General features: G+C 37.6%; 2 protein-coding genes across 4 annotated transcripts in view; one reads left to right on the forward strand and one right to left on the reverse strand.

Annotated features, from left to right (window-relative positions):
* The first annotated feature begins 5,624 nt into the window (after positions 1 to 5,624).
* Positions 5,625 to 19,566, forward strand: part of LOC100117842 (nucleosome assembly protein 1-like) — a 32,591-nt gene continuing 18,649 nt past the window's right edge. For both annotated transcript variants that reach the window (XM_032601689.1, XM_032601690.1), the window contains exon 1: positions 5,625 to 5,812. The gene's annotated coding sequence lies outside the window, so the exon portion shown is untranslated. The remainder of the gene's footprint in view (positions 5,813 to 19,566) is intronic.
* LOC100118066 (LARGE xylosyl- and glucuronyltransferase 1) lies at positions 11,012 to 15,878 on the reverse strand. 2 transcript variants are annotated; one of them, XM_031925757.2, is made up of 11 exons: positions 15,323 to 15,878; positions 15,020 to 15,171; positions 14,813 to 14,937; positions 14,527 to 14,713; positions 13,914 to 14,458; positions 13,662 to 13,811; positions 13,273 to 13,575; positions 13,002 to 13,198; positions 12,622 to 12,894; positions 12,029 to 12,121; positions 11,012 to 11,940 (listed from the first exon to the last, which is right to left on the reverse strand). In XM_031925757.2, the coding sequence occupies exons 2-11, from the start codon at positions 15,096 to 15,098 to the stop codon at positions 11,754 to 11,756; spliced, it is 2,139 nt and encodes a 712-aa protein (XP_031781617.1). In that variant the 5' UTR covers positions 15,099 to 15,171; positions 15,323 to 15,878; the 3' UTR covers positions 11,012 to 11,753. The 2 variants fall into 2 exon arrangements, with proteins under 2 accessions (XP_031781617.1, XP_031781618.1); XM_031925758.1 differs by lacking the exon at positions 12,029 to 12,121 and having other exon boundaries at positions 15,323 to 15,857.

The raw sequence follows: 19,566 nt of genomic DNA on the forward strand, positions 1-19,566 counted from the left end.
ATAGAATTAAAGCGTCGCGGGGAAATTCCTCGGCCATAATCTTCCTCCTCGGTGCACGCGCTCGGCGTAAGTATTTAAATGAAAGCTGCGCGCGCGAGCGCGGATTAATTATACGTATCATAGCGGGCTTGATTGCGCGAATGTTAAACGAGACGTCCGCATCGGTAGAATTAATTAAAGTGCAGGACGCGATCAACGAGTACACTTCAATCATCGGCTCGCGCGTGAATGTTTAAAAAAAAAAGCGCTCGGCGCATGTGTGCAATAAAACGGGGGAAAACAATAGTCGAAGCTGCGGTAAATCGCTGAAAGCAACGGGGGAGTTTTCGGGCACTCGATTTTAAAAGCATCGATGCGCGTGCGACGGGAATTGATGGTGCGTATTTGGATTTCAATTTGCGGATCTCGGAGATTCAGTATATATGGAGATTCTACGAGAAAAATGCACTTTTCTGGTTACAGAAAGCGAAAAAAACAAATGCAAAACCACGTTCCAACATCGAAAAAGTGCCTTGTGATACTGTTTTATAGGTCTCTCAAATTCGTCGAAAATAGTACATTACGATACGTGTGACTTAAATGGTTCTTTTTTACACGGAGCAGTTAGCACCCGAGCGTAGCACGGGCGCTAAGCGCCGTGTAAAACTGAACCATTTAAGTCAAGAGTATCGTATAAAATTTTATAGCACAGACTGCTAAAATCCGCAAGTCTCGCCTATTCGTGACTAAAATTGTCCTTATTTGCACCGTGAGGATAGCGCACGAGCGTAGCGAGTGTGATAAACACGTTGCAAAAAAGGACTACTTTAGTCACAGATAAGCGTGACTTAACAGCGGATTTTAGCCACACTGTGCTATAAATACTCATTGTTCAACGGCATGTACCTAATGTATAACGGCACAAACAGAAAAAATAACGGAAATTGCAGGATTTTTTAAAGTCAAGAAATTTGTATCTTTTTTTTATTATTTTTCCGCATTTTCAATTGTGCGTAACTTTTGATCAAATCAAGCATTTCAAACGCATTTAGTTTTTAAATTGAATCTCTTTTGATATCGTTCTTTCATTCTACCGCAATACATTGTTCTAAACATGTGCAATAAGAAAAAAGTTGCGAGCGCGTGCACTAACATTTGTTTTTTTCGGTTTCTGCAACCAGAAAAAGTACATTTTTCTCGTAGAATTCTTTCTATATGTGAAAATCCAGAAAAAACACGACACTTCAGGGGGTCTGAGTGAACAAATGTGAAATTTGAGAGCACACCTACCCGACCACATTTTTTTCGTTCTTTAGGTCATATAGAACCCGAAAAACCTAGAGTTCCCAAGATTAAAAAATACCTATTTTTTTGCGGGGCAGTTCAAATTCTCTTACAGGAATTTAACACGGGGAAAATTAACAAAAACCAGAAAATTGTCACTTTTTGTCTGGAGGCGCAATCCAAAAATGTGTTTTAATAAAATCAAAGTATTAAAAAAAAGAATTAATTTGAAGGCTGGTAGGTTAAAAATGATTGCCTAGGTCAAAAGTTGTCTAAGCTTGAAAATGGCAAAAAATCACCAATTTTTCAATTTTTTACGAAAATCAGCGATTTTTCCCATTTTTTAAATCCTTATTTATAACTTTGGATCCGAGCAGTCAATTTCAACGATCTGGGGCTTAAATTGTAGCTATTTTCTTCCGCTTTCGGTTTGAAAATTTAGATTAACATTATTATTTTACGATCAGCTATATATATATATATATATATATATATATATATATATATATATATATATATATATATATACGACGATGAAAACGGCCAAAAAACGGCCATAATTGATAGGCATATATATAGCTGCTCGTAAAATTGAAATGTTAATCCAAATTTTTTAAACGAAAATAGAAGAAAAGAGCTGTGGCGTGCATGTTTCCCGCATCTGCGGGGCCTGGCAGAGAGCGTTCACAACGCTCTCGAGTTTTCGCCAAGCGGTCCCTCGCTTTATTGCCTCACCGCAATAAAGCGATCCGCCGCGCGCGCGTTCGCTATTCCCCCAGACGAGGCAGTCCCCGGATTTTCGGCAGCCGAGCGGTCTGTCGCCTATTGCACTTAAAGCAATAAAACGATCGGCTGCGCGCGCTCGATAATCTTCGGAATTCTCAAAAAAGCACGCGCGCCACTCATCCGCAAAGTGCTCAAGCTATCCCTTCCCTTCGGGCCTCATGAGCGAGGCCAACGTCTTCCCTCCGAGGCCTGAAGGGTGGCTTCGCTGGGGGCACTCATCACTCTCGCTCGAACCAGAGACTTGCACAGACCTAGGCCCTCCTGCCTGTCCTGCGGTCTGCGTTCTGCCGAGCCAAGCAAAGTTTGATATCAGTATTTCCAAGCTCTCTAAATAAATACAAAGTTCAATCGAACACACGTGTCCAATTTCTTCCTACCTCACCTCTTTCAAGCCTAGACAACTTTTTACCCAGGCAAGCATTTTTAACTCACCAGTCCTTAAATTAAAGTTCTCTTCTGATACTTCGATCCTAGCAATACACATGTTTGGATTGCGCCTTCATACACTGAGTGCGTAAAGTTGAATCGTGGCTTGTTTTCGATAATTTTCCCCGTGTTAAATTCCCATAAGAGAATTTAAACTGCCCGGCAAAAAAATAGGTATTTTTTAATCTTGGGAATCCAAGGTTTTTCGGGTTCTATATGACCTAAAGAACCCAAAAAAGTTGGTCGGGTAGGTGTGCTCTCCAATTTCAAATTCGTTCACTCAGACCCCCTGAAGTGTCCTGTTTTTTCTAGATTTGCACATATACATGCGGTTGACGCAATTTCCCTATCGCGCGCGACGAGTCTCTGCTCTCTTTTTACGTTCGCACTCGGTCCTCTTGTCGCTTAGTCGATTGACGAGCGCCTCGGATCCGACTCCTTCTGGAATGAGATCCCATTCCGTTCGACCCCAGCATCAAGATGACGCTTCGTTCTTTGAATACAGGCGGGATAAAAAAAAATTCAAGTATAAAAACACGCCTGCGGTCAAACACACTCAATCATCAAAGCATTATTCAAAAATCCGAGGCCATCGCGCGCCACGGTGAAAAATTTCACGCATTGACAGCGCCATCTTCTTCCACCGGACGATAAAGTGATTGACTCATGGATCCCCGTAGAGTGTATACATATACATATACGTGTATATAGATGAGGCTCGTTTTCCCGACGACCGGCTATTGCTCAGTTGCGGCCGCGAGATGCAAAACGACGCGGCAGTGTTTATCAGCGCAGCGGTGCACCTTATACCTGTATGTATAACGAGGAAGAAAGTACATACGTTGAAGTGTACAAAGGAGACGGCGCGTAGTGTTTTTTCGAAGCGAAAATTAATAACCGCCTATGAAAAGCGAGAGGACACGGAGTTATTTTTCTAGCTGTGCATATGCGCTACTTATGTTGTTTTTAGCTCGAGCGTAATATTGTCGCGGAAGCTAGTACGTATCAATTTTAACATGCAGCTCGAACGGAAAAATTGCAATTCTTTCTCTCTTTATTTTTTCCGCTCTTCTATAACATAGCGTGCTTCATTCGTTTACTGCACTCTGTGGAAATACTAACTCTCTTATGACGAGCTAATTTATTTAGGTGCACTTGAAATGTACAAAAGCACGAACCTTTTCATTCTCATCGTTGTACATACATATAAGTTTAAAAATGCGAGAAGAGTACGTGCGCGAATTATTCACTACAGCGCTTCGTATAGTATTTTTATATTGCAAACAAAAAATGCAATACTCGTCGCAAAGATGTGAAAGCTGAAGATTTTTACTTTTTCACCATCTTCGTCGTCGTAAAGAAGCTTGAAGGATATAAGCAGAATACTTAAAAATTCGACTCTACTCATATAACCCATTCAATAAGCAGCCAAGTGTCTTTTAAATTTTTCACCCGCGCTGTACTTTGAAGTAAAAGTCGCGTATTCACTCAATTTTGAAAATCGATGTCACACCGACTACAAATTTTCCATATCCAAAATTCAGGATTTTTCTCGAAACGTCATTTCGAACATGTGCGACACACGTGTACAGATATACCTCTACGTCAATGCACCGTGACTGAAACTCAAAAATTTTAGCGAAGCCAATGGAGCCGTTTTCATTGGAATAAAGCTTTCAATTTCTTCCTCTCGATAACCCGGATTCGAAATCCGTATAAAGCACGATTTTAAAATTCGGTTTGCAGATATATATATATATATATATATATATATATATATATATATATATATATATATATATATATATACATATACACAACACACACGTGTGCAAGCGTAGCAAAGGGCACAAAAAGCAATAAAAAAAATACACTCCCCGCAGTTTGCGCAGCACTCGAGAGTCCCGTTCACAGCAAATAATTCGCGCATCATATTATGTAAATGCTCTACACGCGGAGCTGGATATATAAGACCTGATGCAGCGTCAAAAAGCAAATGTCACCGGAGCTCTATAAAGTGCCATCCGCTCGTCCAGTAAGACTAGGGAGCGCCTCGGAGAAAGAGACAATGGAAGTGTAGCGGTGAGTGATCAAACAGCGACAAGAGGTATACCTATAGCTATAGCCGTGGAGCTTTGCAAAGGGTAGCGCGAGTTCAATGGAAATGAAGTAAGGGCGAATATATAATACGTTAGAGATATTGCAGCGAAAGGGGTCGGGGCAGCATAGCTTGACTATATTCGAAATATCGCAGAGGAATAATTAAAGCCGCATGCAACAAAACAAGAGAATAAAAGTATATTTCATCCACTTTTCCAGATTTACAATCCACGCACTCTTATATATATATATATATATATATATATATATATATATATATATATATATATATATATATATTTAAAACAGAGCATCGGCATGTAGCATTCTGGCGCTATAGAAAATAAATATCGAGAAGTGCGCCCCTTCCGAAAGCTCGGTGGCGGCGGCGGATCAAAAAGCGTTTTTCAATACGTCGACGCGTAAAATTTTCAGTTAGCCTCAGTGCAGCACTGGCACGTGCCCAAGACGCATAAAGAAATCGGCTTATACACTTATACATACGAATGTAAGGAGTGTATTAGCGGGAGAAATCGCTGTTCGTATAATTCAGGGAAAAAGCTCTCTCTCTCTCTCTCTCTCGCGCGCGCGCGCGCGCGCGTGTTCCTTATCTCGGAATTTATCGCTCTCCCTCACGGCGGAGTGTCACCCTTCTAGAGCTGTCTCGATAAGCCAAAGTCAGTGGAGGCGAATAAAGCGCGCTTCATTAATAATCCTTTTCCGACGAGTAAGTAGCTTCGAGGATGAACGGAATTAGCGCACGAGGGAAAGTTTTGCTGAAAAGCTCATAGTTTTTATATATCTGACCACTGCAGACGCACGAGCTGTTGTTGTTTTGTTTCATCGTATATATATACGTCGCGTGTTGTACATCACAGGAGCTTTCGATACTGACGTTTTATTTCACCTTATATTGTACGAGCATTTTTATTATACATATTGTTGTGATCGAGCCTGAACGTTGCGCGATTCGAACACCAAGAATCGCGCATAGCGACCTTAGCAACGAGATCAACGACGTCGCGGATGTTATTGTTTATGTTTAGTCTGGTTCTGTCAGCTATTGAGAACAGCTGTGTTTACGTTTAAATAAAGAATCTGAGTTTGTGTTAGAAATATTTGAACGACTTAGCTCAGTTAATCGACGTTCGAGATCCTGCTGTTTCCTTCTCCACTCTGACCGTTCTGCGAGTAATGCCTCGTTTGACCGTTGCAGTCTCTCGTTGTCTTCAACCAGGTGCTTTTATATATATATATATATATATATATATATATATATATATATATATATATATATATATATATATATATATAGGATATCAGCAAATACTTCGCGGAGATATAATATTATAGCAGCGTTGGCAATAGGTTCTTTACACATATATTGTGGGAGGTGTTTGCGTCGTATTTATCGTTTGAATTCGTTGCTCAATCGAATCGCAATTGCGCGTTTACTGTCGCGATACACAGTTAGCCTATACTTGAATCGTTAAAACCATTTCTCCTTCCACCATCATCAGCGAGATTTTGCAAAATATTCGCATCCGTAGCTTTTTTCTCGATAGATATATCTTTGAAAGCTTTTACAGAAGCTTGCATGCAGATTTGAAAGCAAAATACACTTTGGACCTTTTAGCCTACTGGCTTATATATGACTCTCGCTTATATTGCGAAAATTCGATTTTTCCGTAGAAATGCAGATTTCTTCAAAATTTCTTATTCGATTCGCGTCTCGCAGTAATTCAACTCGCGCGAACGTTTAAATAGCGAAGCGGCCATTTAAGTTAAATCGCTCCTTAAAACCGCCAAGTCGTTGCGATTCCGCGGCATTAATACTTGGTTTCACGCAAAACGTGAACCGCAAGACTTTTTGCTAAGCCCGCCCGCATATCTTGCGGAGAGAAGCTTTTCTTGGGATTATAATAGCCGGACACAAATTGTTGCCGTCCATTCGTTACTCGCAATGACGCTCGCTTTATTACATGTATACCCATTTTTTTTTTTTACATGGCATTTGGAACTCGAAAGTTCATCGCCTCATCTACGCAAGCCTTCCACGCTGCCCTATCTTGTGTCAACCCCACCCAAGATGCACCTCTCCGATCGACACCCACCCGTCCTATTTCTACTAGATCCGCTTTTACGTTGTCCTCCCATCTACGTCTAGGTCTACCTAGAGGTCGCGTTACCATCGGCCTGCCCTTCATGACACGCGCTGCCGTACGGTCGTCTCCCATTCTCGCTACATGCCCTGCCCATCCCAATCTGCGCGATTTTATTATTCTGTTAATATTTGGTGAAGCGTACAGATTGTGTAACTCATCATTGTGCAGTCTCCTCCATTCCCCGGTTTCCTCATCTTTCTTCGGCCCGTATATTTTTCGCAAGACTTTATTTTCAAATACCCTAAAACGGTTGTCCGCCTGCTTAGTGAGAGCCCACGTTTCGCACCCGTACAGAACCACCGGCAGTATTATCGTCCTGTATATTCTTATTTTAACGTTTTTAGACAACAGCCTCGACTTAAGTAAATTACTCACGGCGTAGAAGCAAGCATTACCCGAATGGAGTCTCTTATTTATTTCGACATTAATCTCGTTTCTATCATTTATGGTCGTACCCAGATACCTGAATTCGCTAACCTTTTCAAAAGTAAAATTCCCAACTCTGAGATCTTCCTCCCCTCTGCAGATGCCTAGCTTATCCACAATCATGTACTTTGTTTTTGATTCACTCACTTCTAACCCTGTATACTCCACCGCTTTTATGAGGATTTCCGCGTTTCTTGCTACCGTTTCCCTACAATCCCCCAGTATATCCAAATCATCTGCGTAGCCTAGTATCTGCGTTGTTCCATTAAGCGTTGCGCTCAGCTGGCTAACCTGCATTTTTCTAACGGCATACTCTAACGTTAAGTTGAACAGCACCGTAGAGAGCCCATCCCCTTGTTTTAAACCATCGCGTATCATGAAGGTTTCTGAAACATTACCGCCTACTCGGACCTTACCTGTGCTTCCGTTCAGACATATTTGAATTAATCTCACGAGTTTTTTCGGTATACCGAGAAGTACTAGAATTTGATACATTTTGCTTCGCTTAATAGAGTCGTACGCTTTTTTAAAATCTATAAATAGTTGGTGTATGGTTTCGCAAAATTCCCACTTTTTCTCTAACAACTGTCTTATGGTAAACATTTGATCGCTCGTCGATCTGTTGCGCCGAAATCCGCACTGATAATCTCCTACTATATCTTCCGCGAATGGAGTGAGTCTAGCTTGTATTACGTTTGACAGAACTTTGTAGCACGTTGCTAAAAGTGAAATACCCCTATAGTTATTGCACTCTGTCTTATCCCCCTTTTTAAAAATCGGTATAATGATAGATTCCTTCCAATTTTCGGGTATTGTTTCATTTTTCCAGATGGCACATACTAGTTTATAGATTTTGAAAGTGAGCTCGACGCCCCCATATTTGATTAACTCAGCTGGTATAGAGTCATTTCCCGCGGCTTTATTGTTTTTTAATTTTTTAATCGCGGCCTCTACTTCTTGGTAGCTCGGTTCCTCCACGTGGGGTTCAGCAGTGTGAATTTCGTCCCCTAATTCTTCGCTATTTTCGTGCACGTTTAATAATTTATCGAAATAATTTTTCCACAGCGACAGTAATTCGTTGTCATTTGTTACGAGGTCCCCGTTTTCGTCCTTCATCAATTGCGCTCTACTCCTAAAACCCTTTCTGATGGCGTTAATCCCTCTGTACATTTCGCGGGGGTTATTTTCCTTACTGTTAGTTTCTATTCTCCTAGTAAGATTCTTTTGATACTCACGCTTCTTATTTCTGTAGATCGCGCTCGTCTGTTTCCTTACTTTAGAATACTCTTCTACGGTCCTATCGCTTCTATTTTGTAAGCTATCTAATTTAGCCTTTTGGCGCCTTTCAAACCAGAGTTCGCACTCTTCGTCAAACCATGGTTTGCTCTTTGGCTTTTTCTTTTTACCCAGTACTTTGTTCGCGGCCTCTTTTACCGTTTTTTCGATGTCCCCCCATAAGCTATTCGGTTCGTCATTCCCCTCCGGCGATGTGTTTTCGATTATTAATTTCTATCTGGTACCTAATTCGCTCTGTTCTATCTCGTAGTTTCTCAATATCGAAGCTTTCTACCTTGTTTGCTCGTTTACTATTTTGATTCGCTACTAGTCTAGCTCTTAATTTGGCTACTACTAGGAAGTGGTCCGAGTCGCTATCTGCCCCTCTGTAACCCCTTACGTCAAGAACATTAGTATGACGTCTTTTTTCAATGAGGAAATGATCAATTTGGTTCTGTGTGGCCCCGTCCGGCGATGTCCACGTTGCCTTGTGTATGTTCTTGTGCTTAAAACACGTAGTTTTGATTATAAGATCTTTTGCCGCCGCAAAGTTTATGACCCTAATACCGTTATCATTGCTGGCTTCGTGCAGGCTTTCCTTACCTATAGTAGGCCTAAACATTTCCTCCCTACCTATTTTAGCATTGAAATCGCCTAATACTATTCTTGTGTCGTAAGACGCGAACTGGTCGATTACCTGCTCTAAAGTTTCGTAATAGAGATCCTTAGCTTCTTCTTCTTTGTCCTCCGTAGGACAGTGTACATTACTGAATACATATCTATACCATTCACCTTCGATAATGATGTATGAGAGCCTATCATTGACGGATTTGAAACTTTTAACCGAATGTATGATGCTTTTGCTTACGAGAAATCCGGTGCCTAGAGATCCCCCACTCCCGGCCCCATACAGGTACGTGAAGTTACCCGATGCTAGTACTCCGCCATCTGGCCACCGCGATTCCTGTATTGCTACCAAATCTAGATTGTACCTATCAGCTTCCTTTACGAGTTCTTTAAACGCACCTGCTCTGTATAGACTGCGAACATTCCAAGTTCCAACCCTTAAGTCCCTTTTGGTTCGGATTTGATTTTTTTGAGCCATGATGTTATGTTAAAACCCGCGCGCTTCGGATCCTGTTCCGATCGCAGGTGAGTCCACCGTTCTAGAGGTGATAACCCCCATACCTCTCTAGAACTAAATATGAGAGCTTTCCGACTTTGACGAGGACAGTGTCAATTCGTCGTCAGACACACTACGGTTTCATTCTCGCATCCTAACGCCCCCCTGCAAGGCAGCGCGCCTTCGCTGGCATCGTTACCGCGTAAGACCAGGTGACGAATCATTCTACACATCCCCTTTCGGGGCAGTTGTCATCGCTCCCGCATCCTCCTCTGCAGCAGTATTTTTGCCCATTTTTGTAATGTGTGATGAAAGAGATAGATTGAGAGATAAGAGATAATGTGAAGTGTTTTTGTTGTTGTGGTGCTTGCGTAGTGTTTCTAGATGAATGCGTTCGACAGTGTGGGCTCATCACACCCACGCCTGTTCCTATCGGCTGTCCGCGGCTGCTTATTCAATTTATTCGCAGCTAACCTCTTTCTCAGGGGCTGTTCCTCTATCCGCAACCTAAGGACGCGCTGTGTAGTGGTGATAGGCACCCACCCGTCCGATCTGGACGACAACGCCCAAGACCCGCTTAGGGTAGCGGCATTACATGTATACCCATACAAGGGATAATAAGTTATTGTGGGCTATAGCTATAATGAAGGATCGCGCGCAGGCCCGCATACGAGAGTAATTTTTTGGGAGAAAAAAGAATTCGATGGATTGATAGATCTTAAATGTGGCGGGAATTTTGTGAAACAATTTGACTTAAACTATACGCCTATTCGTAGCACAAAGTGGAAATAAATAAAATTCGAAAAATTCCAAAAGCCTGGGAGCACGCGCACTTTTAAAGGAAGATTCTGCGAGCAAATTCGCGCGGTCGATACACGCTCCAGCTCGCATATACCGAAAAACGAAAATATGACGGGAAAATATCAGTCGGCTCGATGCGCTAAATTAAGTTTCAACCGAACACGACAAACGCGCGAGTAGGTACATATAGATATAAACGAAAGCGAACGAGACCGCCGCGGCTAAATCGATATCGACGTTTAACGCGCGGCATCGATCTCGCATGCCGTTTGTGAAATATCTCTCTCTCGGAGCTCCAGCGCTGCGCTGACCTGTATATGCGTTCCCCGGACATTTCTGACAAAATGATACCCGCTGCAGCGCGTATTGCAATTTCATGCACGAATAAAGAGAGGAACGCGCAGCTTTATGCAATGGGGGCTCGCGAAATTAAGTGATGATGATAAATTAAAGGCGAGGAGTGCGCCGCGCAGCGCATTGGGAATCAACTTTCGATTAATTATTTGAAAATTCGTCGTCGATTATATCGCGCGAGCTTCGAGAGTTGCCGCAGTGCGTTGAAGAAAAGTGGAGTTTTCTGTAACTAAAATCATATTTTTTTTATAGAGGAAAGACACGTAAGATATTCAGATGCACGAGATTAACATTTAAATATAGATGAATATTTTATTAACAACGTGTAAAAATTGTGATGTACATATTATGTGGTAGACGAAAATTCGAATTGAGTTTAAAAATATTAGAACACACGGAGCAATAACACAGTAAATGCTTATACTTATTACAGAACATCGTGTTGCAATTTTTTATTGTCGTGAAACTGTTCGGCGGTTTTTGGACCAATCTTTTTTAATAACACTCCGATAGGGTATATAGGAAAGTATACTTTGAATTTTACGGTTAGCGATTACACAGTCTTAATAGAAACAAGAGTTAAACGAAAGTATATAACTTTGAAGAATATACGAGGAGAATTGTCTCTACAAGCTATACACACTCAAAATGCGAAACTATAAGTGTCCCTAAAACATGTATATATTGAAGTGCTTTTTAACTCATTTTTCACTAATGTCTACTAAAAGATTAATTAAAAAATATATACTAAGCAATCCACCTATAATCACAATCAATAATAGATGTATAGACGATTAAAAAATAATTCTGTACTTTGAATCCAAACAAATTTGATCAAAATATTTTTTTCCAACTGTCGATAAAATAGTTAACAAATTGACAGAAATAAAATGCAGAGTGATGTGCAAGTTTCGTTTGGAAAACGTAAATATTTGTCCAAATGCATAACATATAGAATTCGAAAAGAAATTAGCAGTTAACCTTTAATAATCAATCACAGGGATTCATTGCAGTCTTCTTCGATTGCGAAAATATTAAGGCACGGGTGTATACAGAATACTAATCGATTGTCTTATGCTCCGAAGAGATCTTTGGTTTGTGACATTCTGATGATTCTTTTCTTCTTTGGTAAGAAACATTTTCTTTAAATTTGTCATGGCCGTGTCTCCGTATTTTCCCAGCAGATCTTGAACAAACGTATCCTTCAATTTTTTCAAGCACCTGCGACAAAAGAAATATGTGAAACGGTTAAGGTATTGAACTTGAAAGACAAAGCTCGGTTTAATTTTAGCTCAAGGTAATTTATAACCTTCTGTATAAAGCGTCTGTTCTAAATTTTCCGATATCGCGACTCGGAGCGTGTGGCCGATGAATTATGAATGTGTCTGGCAAGACGATGTACCTGTGAGGAGAAACCGATAGGCATACATTTTTTAAAGTCGATCGAGATCGATATCCGTGTCTGGCTAATGGCTTTATAGCCGTTGCCTAATTATCTGCATATTTTACATGTAATAATGTAAATAAAGTTTGCGAATTATTAATGATTTTAATTAATTTGCTATGCATGTATTCTGTACTCTCCATTCTAGATTTATAATTGGTGAAACTTAATATTTAAAAGGTTTCCAGAAACCCATCAAAAATTCAAATTTTGCTGCACAAAATTACCGACAGAAAAGTTAAAAAAATTAGCTTTTCTGAACTGCATATTTATTAATATTTCGCCTGATGTCAATTTAAATAGCGTGCATTATCGAATCAGGTTTTTATTACTGTTATATTATATTTTAATTAGATTTCAGATTATCTCTTAGTGTAAGATTTACCAAAATTGATATAGGTATACTGATTCACAATTTTAAAATTCAATAATGCAGTAGGTATTTAATATAAACTTACCTATAACCTAAAGCTGTCAAATGCGTTATATAGGATACTTTATTCCATCCAAAACCAATAAACCTTGTATCGTAAGTAGGCGCAGATCTCAAAACGACGATGTAAGGTTCAAAATCCGGCTCCCAAGAAATTTCATAAGGTTCTGTTGCATTTCGGTAAACAGAGAAATTAGTTGGTGCATGCCCTTGAGGCCATACATGATAGCGAAATGTATATAATACTCCGTGATCCCAATATTTTAAAAGATCTGCTTTTGATGAAGGATAAGTGAACCTGTGAAGGAGAGCATTTCAATTAAGTGTCTGCCTTTGTATTATAAATAAAATAATGTGCAAACAACGTTATACTTGAGACTGACTACTTTTAGTTTTTTTAGCTACCTGTATCTCTGAGTTTCAAAAGCAGGAATGACAAGAGCAATTTGCTGAAGTTCTGAGGAATTCAACTGGATGATATAATTCATTAAAATTCTATGCAATCCAATTTGAGGTAGAAAGTCAATGTCTATTTGAAATATATATGGAAGAGTAATGTGTGTCATGGCAACATTTCTCAAATAATTGACGGGATAAAATTCCTAAAATGAAAATAAATAATAACTATTGGCAATATATAAATTATACTTCTCGAATAGAATTTATTTTAAATTACCCCTTCTTTATAAACAATATGATATGCTATATTTTTTCGATTTCTCAATTCTTCAGAATTTTGCACAAAATCCAGGAAACTTTGTACTTCATTATCAGATAGGTAGAGAGCAATACTTATTACCCCAGGCCAGTGTTTGGCTAGTTCTTCCAAAAGTGCCACTCTTTCAATACTACATTGTGTGGCCAGTAGAATGTCAGCTGAATTGACAATGTTGTATTCAAACTCAAGAAAGAAAGTGTGTGTTCTATATATTATCGTTGCTCCTTCTTTGAATTTGAAACATAGATCTCGCTCATTAAGCTAAATTTCATAAAGTTTCATATTTAAATTAATATTATTATAAAATTATTATTTTTCATATATTCCATATAGTTTTTTGGTATTACCTGACTTGCTTCGTCATTTGTTTGACAACCAAACAATCGTCTTCTTAATAAATTTCCATCAAGTTCTAGAAAAACCTGATGCATTTTCCTAAAGTCATGTGTATACTTGTGTCTAACATTTTGTTTTCTTGGAGAATTCCAATGGATAATCTAAATTTTTCATGAATTAAAAAATTAATCCAGATTCATGAATTATTTGTATCAGTATAAGCAAATGAAAATGTTTCATTATTTTCTGGGGTAGCTACTTACATTTAATTGATCAGCATTACTATAACAATTTTCACTCAATGCATGATCACTTAGTTGAACATTCCATATACAATCTATTGTATAAACAAACTTGGGGTTGTTTTTAATAACTGCGTTAATAATATCTTGGTCAGCTAAACTAGTTTCTAATATATCTTTTAAAACTACTGCAGCTGTATGTTCCCACAATTTAGCAAAACTTTTGGCACGTAATTTCTGTAAATCCATCAGCATAACTCCTGAATTGAAGCCTCTTCCTAAAGCTGGCCAAGGACGTGTACTATAAAGAGAAGGTTTTATGTACCAGTTACTTTGATTTTCAACCAATCCCAAGACTTGTTCTTGATTGAAATTGTTGAATAACTCCCAAAGTAAAGTAACATCATTGAGAACTGTTACATCTGTATCTAAAACTATTATTTTGCTTTCTCGTATTGCATCAGGTAGAATCAACTTTAGTAACCCATAAACTCCTGAATAATGTTTATTTGGAATCCATGCTACTTTAGGAATCCATTCTTCAGCTTTATAATACGACACTGCAACTAATTATTAACAAGATAAGTTATTTTATGTATTTTAAGATTATATTTGTACAGTTTTACATACGTACCATGTGGGATGTCCCAAGTGGTAAAAAGAACATTAAGAGTTTTTAAAGCAATCTCATCTACCATTATATGAAAATGTAAAGGTTTGGTACGATAAAATAAAATTGATTTTACAGTAGTCACTAAAGTGACTGTAGAATTGTAGCCAGCGCATACTATGGCAATATGAATTGTAGAACAATCTTTTGCCTAAAAATAAATCCAATATTATTTATAAATGGATACAAACGATAGTAATCTATCTTATAAATATATACAACATATATATCTTTAAAAAAGTATACTTACTTTATTGCTAACAAAGAGTTCTCCATGATTTAATGGATTAACGTGATAAAAAGTCTTCTGTAGGTCTCTATTTTTCGACACATCCAAAGTCTTTGAGGCTAAATATGGATTTCGTATGATTGGTGCTGCAATTATAAGTATAATTAAAACTATAAACAGTATGTTATTAAAAAAAAACGTTAACTATATCTGCAACCGTCTTCTTACCATTTATTGATAGATATAAATAGAATACCATCGAAATAAAAAGTAGGATACAGAGCCATCCTACCCATGGTCGTACCATTCTGGTGTTTTGAGCATATTTTGCAATGGGAATTATGATTTTATTTTGGAATGCTGAACAGCCGCATAGATTGCTGAAATGAACAAAAGTAAAACCAAAAATATATTCATATAATAAAGTTATGAGAAACACCCATTAAGATAAAGCGAACACATTTTCTTCGTCACAAATCATAAAGTATGATTGAATGGAGTGTATTACAACAGAGGATAAAAAATACTCACCATAAAATATGTAAAAAACGTTAATTATTGTCATTATTTTCTTCTGCTTCGTTTGTAAAATGAATGCTATGCTTGTTTATTAAGCATATATATTTTTGAAATCTTATCATTACATAATCACAACCTCCTTATAAACAATGATTCACAACTACCAAGCATCCAAGTATATGTAATCCTATAGGTAGCAGACGGGATGTCACTTAATTATAATGTATATAGATAATAGATCAGTGTTGCTGACAGATCTGAGATCATCAGAAAATCACTAAATGTGTCTTGTAGTTCTATCCTTGTTGTATCCATTTACATACAAATTTTGAATGACAACGTTGAAAATGTTCAAGTATTGAACTGAGAAACGATAAAGAAACTCGTGCACGATTATAAAATGTAAGACCGTATTCATCGTTAAATTTAAAAATTTTTAAATAATAAGTGATTGTTTTGCACAAGAGATTTTCTTTGTCCGAAGTGGCAGCAATGGGGACTAGTTATTAATCCTGCCGCCTGCGCGAGCGCTCGTCGAGAGGCGAGAGCTCTCGAAGGATTGGACGGGAGCCACTGGCACGATACAACGTGTTTCTAAAACTTTCTTCATTTCTTTATTTATTTGATGCCATATCTTTCCTAAAACTAAAAACACAACTACTTATAAAAATAAAAAACTCGTTAGAATAGTTACAACTTTAAACTCACTAGTATAATCAGCAATAACTACTAATATCTGAACAATAATTTCATAACCTAAAACTGAGTTGAAACTACCCAGCGAGGATACAGCCCTAGGGGCTTATTCTCAACAAACACCTAAGGATGACAGACGAATCTGATGGAGAAGACCATATAATGCAAACATCACCCATAAAAACCTTCCCAGAAGAGAGAACAAAAAAAGTGGATGATCTACGAAAAAGAAAGACCACAGAATAGTCACAATATAAGCCAGAAGAGAGAAATAGTACAAAAAGAGCACATATTACACAACAAGATAACAACAAGGACAAAACGTCTCAAGAAACAAATGCACAAGAGCATGGAAATGATCAGACAGACGTCCTATTATACACAGAAGATATTCCTCCTCCATATAAGATCATCATAGTACCTACAACAGAAACGAAGACCTCTGAAAATACCTCAGAGAGCTCTACTAAGTCAATAAGACTAGAACCCATCCATATAGCTAAAACAATCATACCTATTCTTACAAACAATTCCATAGATGAAATAAAAAAATCTGGGAAAAATAGAGTTACCGTGATCACACATAACAGAAAGGTAGGCAACAAGATACTAACACTTGAAATTCTAAAAGAGAAAAAACTCACCCCATTTATACCAAGCTCATACATATACAGGCGAGGAGTAATCAAACACGTTCCAACAGATATTACAGAAAATGAAATCAAAAACAATATTGAACTTACATCACCAGTTGCAAATCTTACAATACAAAGTGTCAAGAGATTTTACAGATACAACAAATCTGAGTCTGGTACAACATCAACGCCAACAACCACTATTATGATCACCTTCAAAGGACAAGTTATGCCACAATACGCCTATCTATACAGAGTAAAACACTCAGTTGAAGCTTACATCCCTACAGTAAAACTCTGCACCAACTGCTATCGACATGGACATACCAAGGCCTTTTGCAAGTCGAAAACTAGATGTATTTACTGCGGCGAAACTGAGCATGACTCCACACTATGCACCATGAAAAACGAAACCCTTAAATGCATAAATTGCACTGAAAACCACCTCCCAACTGACAGAAACTGCAAAATTCGCATAAGAGAACAACAGATCATTACTATGGCAACAAAAAGAAATATTTCTGTTCAGGAGGCTAAACAAAACTACAATGAACTAATATTAAACAAGAAAAGAATAAGATTCTCAGAATTCCCAGAGCTTAGCATCGCCACAACTCCAGATGAACTCGACTATGCAAGTCAAATTTATAACACTCCAAGAAGAAGACTATTCACAGATACACTTAAAACATCCAGACCAGTTAATTCTAGACCTCTTACTAATAACTCGCCAAAAAAGCTTCACAATAATGTAATTAACAAAGAAAACAACCAACTCACATATCAACACAAAAATATTTTAATCTCCCCAAATGGAGATTACAAACTAAACTATACTGCTACCAAACAAAATCAAGGAAACTCCCCAAACAATAACAACTATCTAACCACAACTCCAACTCTTTCAACACTAGCATCTCCTCTTCTCACGCTAAATGAAAAAGGATTCCTCCTAGATAAAAAAATAAGCTTAACTCAAAATGATATAGTCAATTACCTCAATAATGACCCAAATGTCTACGAAAATATTTTAAACATATTACAAGAAATTAGCTATCAGAATAGCCAGAATACTTATATTGAGAACAACAGTCTATAATATAATATCTGACTCAATATGGATCTAAAAGAGATAAAAATTCTTCAATGGAATTGTCATAGTCTCAAGAGCAAACAACCAATTTTTAGAAACTCAATAGAAGAATATGATATCATTGCATTGCAAGAAACTTGGTTAGACGAATTATCTAACCCGAAAATTCCCAACTACAGTATAATAAGAAAAAATAGGAAAAATAGCTACCCATCTGGTGGAGTCGCCATAATCATTAGAAATAATATCCTATTTAAAATAATAGAAAACATATACTACAGTGAGAAAACAATGGAGACAATAGCTATATCAATCCCTTCAATACAGCACAACAATGATACCAATGAAGAAAACTCTCTTAATTGCGTCCGTATACCGTAACCCTGCAAAACAAACATCCATAAAGGAATGGAACAGCTTATTTAATAGCATTAAAAACTATAAAAATATCTACATAGGTGGAGATTTCAACGCTCACCATTTTTCATGGGGCTCGAGCAAAATATGCAACTCAGGAGAGTTCCTAGTAGAATCATTATTAGACAAAAACTTACATATTCTCAATGATGGTACACATACATATTACACTAGTAAAACAATAACTCTACCCAACAACTCTGTTGTTCAGAAGATAATCTCATCTCCTTTAGACTTAACGTTAATATCCACAAATTTACTGCACAAAACAACTTGGAAGATTCAAGAAGACAACATGTATAGTGATCATTATCCAATATTATGCACCATCTCTTTGGAAATAGAGACGATTCCTTTCAACTCTACTCACAAAATAAGTCACAAAAATGTCAATTGGAAACTATTCTCTACACTCCTTGAAAACTACTTCGAAAAAAATCACCAAACAATAGAAAACATGACCATAGATGAACAATATAACTTTCTCATCAACTTATGCACTACATCTATTATACAACTAAACACTAAAAACAATAGCAAGAAGACCTATGAAAACCAAGCACTTTTCTCAGGTGATATTTTTAACACCGCTGCAACAGAGCTTATATCACAATATGATCTGAGCCTGGTAAAAACTTTCAACAAACGTCCAATCAAAGCCCCATGGTGGAACCAGGTGTGTACAGAGTTAGCAAGAGAAAGAAGACTTGCAAGCTTCAAATTATTAAAAAACCCTACACAAGAAAATCTAGATGACCTTAAACAAATTGAAAAATCTACAAGAAAAAAATTAAACAAAATAAAAAAAGATAGTTTTAGGGAACATGTTAATGAAATCTTTACGCCTGATACAGACTCCAAAACTATATGGAACTTCATACAAAGCTATAAAAACATAACTAACATTAAACCAGAATACGCCCCAAATGACATAGAAATACTAGAAAATATGAATCAATTCATAGAAGAATTTACCTCACCAGCACAATCTAACAATACAGATGACGACCAATACAGTATAGAACCTAACAATAACAATCCATATCAAGAACTAGATGCACCATTTTCTCCAATTGAGTTAAACCTAGCTATAAAGGAAGTTAAGAAACTTAAGAAGTTAAGAATCTTCTCCAGGACTTGATAAAGTTGATTATGAAATGATCAAAAATACTCCGGACTGTTTCAAAGAGCTATTACTAAAACTAATAAATTTCTACTATACGAACTGTAATAGTCCAATCAGCTGGAATAAATTCCTAATAATACTACTACCAAAAGACAGCAAGAAAAAATTCAGACCCATCTCATTGGCCTCATGTTTATTAAAATTAACTGAAAAAATGATCAACACACGCATGCACTTTTTCGTAGAAAAAAATGATTTTATTCCTGACGCGCAAAATGGATTTAGGAAA

Source organism: Nasonia vitripennis (genome assembly GCF_009193385.2).
Source record: "Nasonia vitripennis strain AsymCx chromosome 3 unlocalized genomic scaffold, Nvit_psr_1.1 chr3_random0004, whole genome shotgun sequence".
NCBI classification, from domain to species: Eukaryota; Metazoa; Arthropoda; class Insecta; order Hymenoptera; family Pteromalidae; genus Nasonia; species Nasonia vitripennis.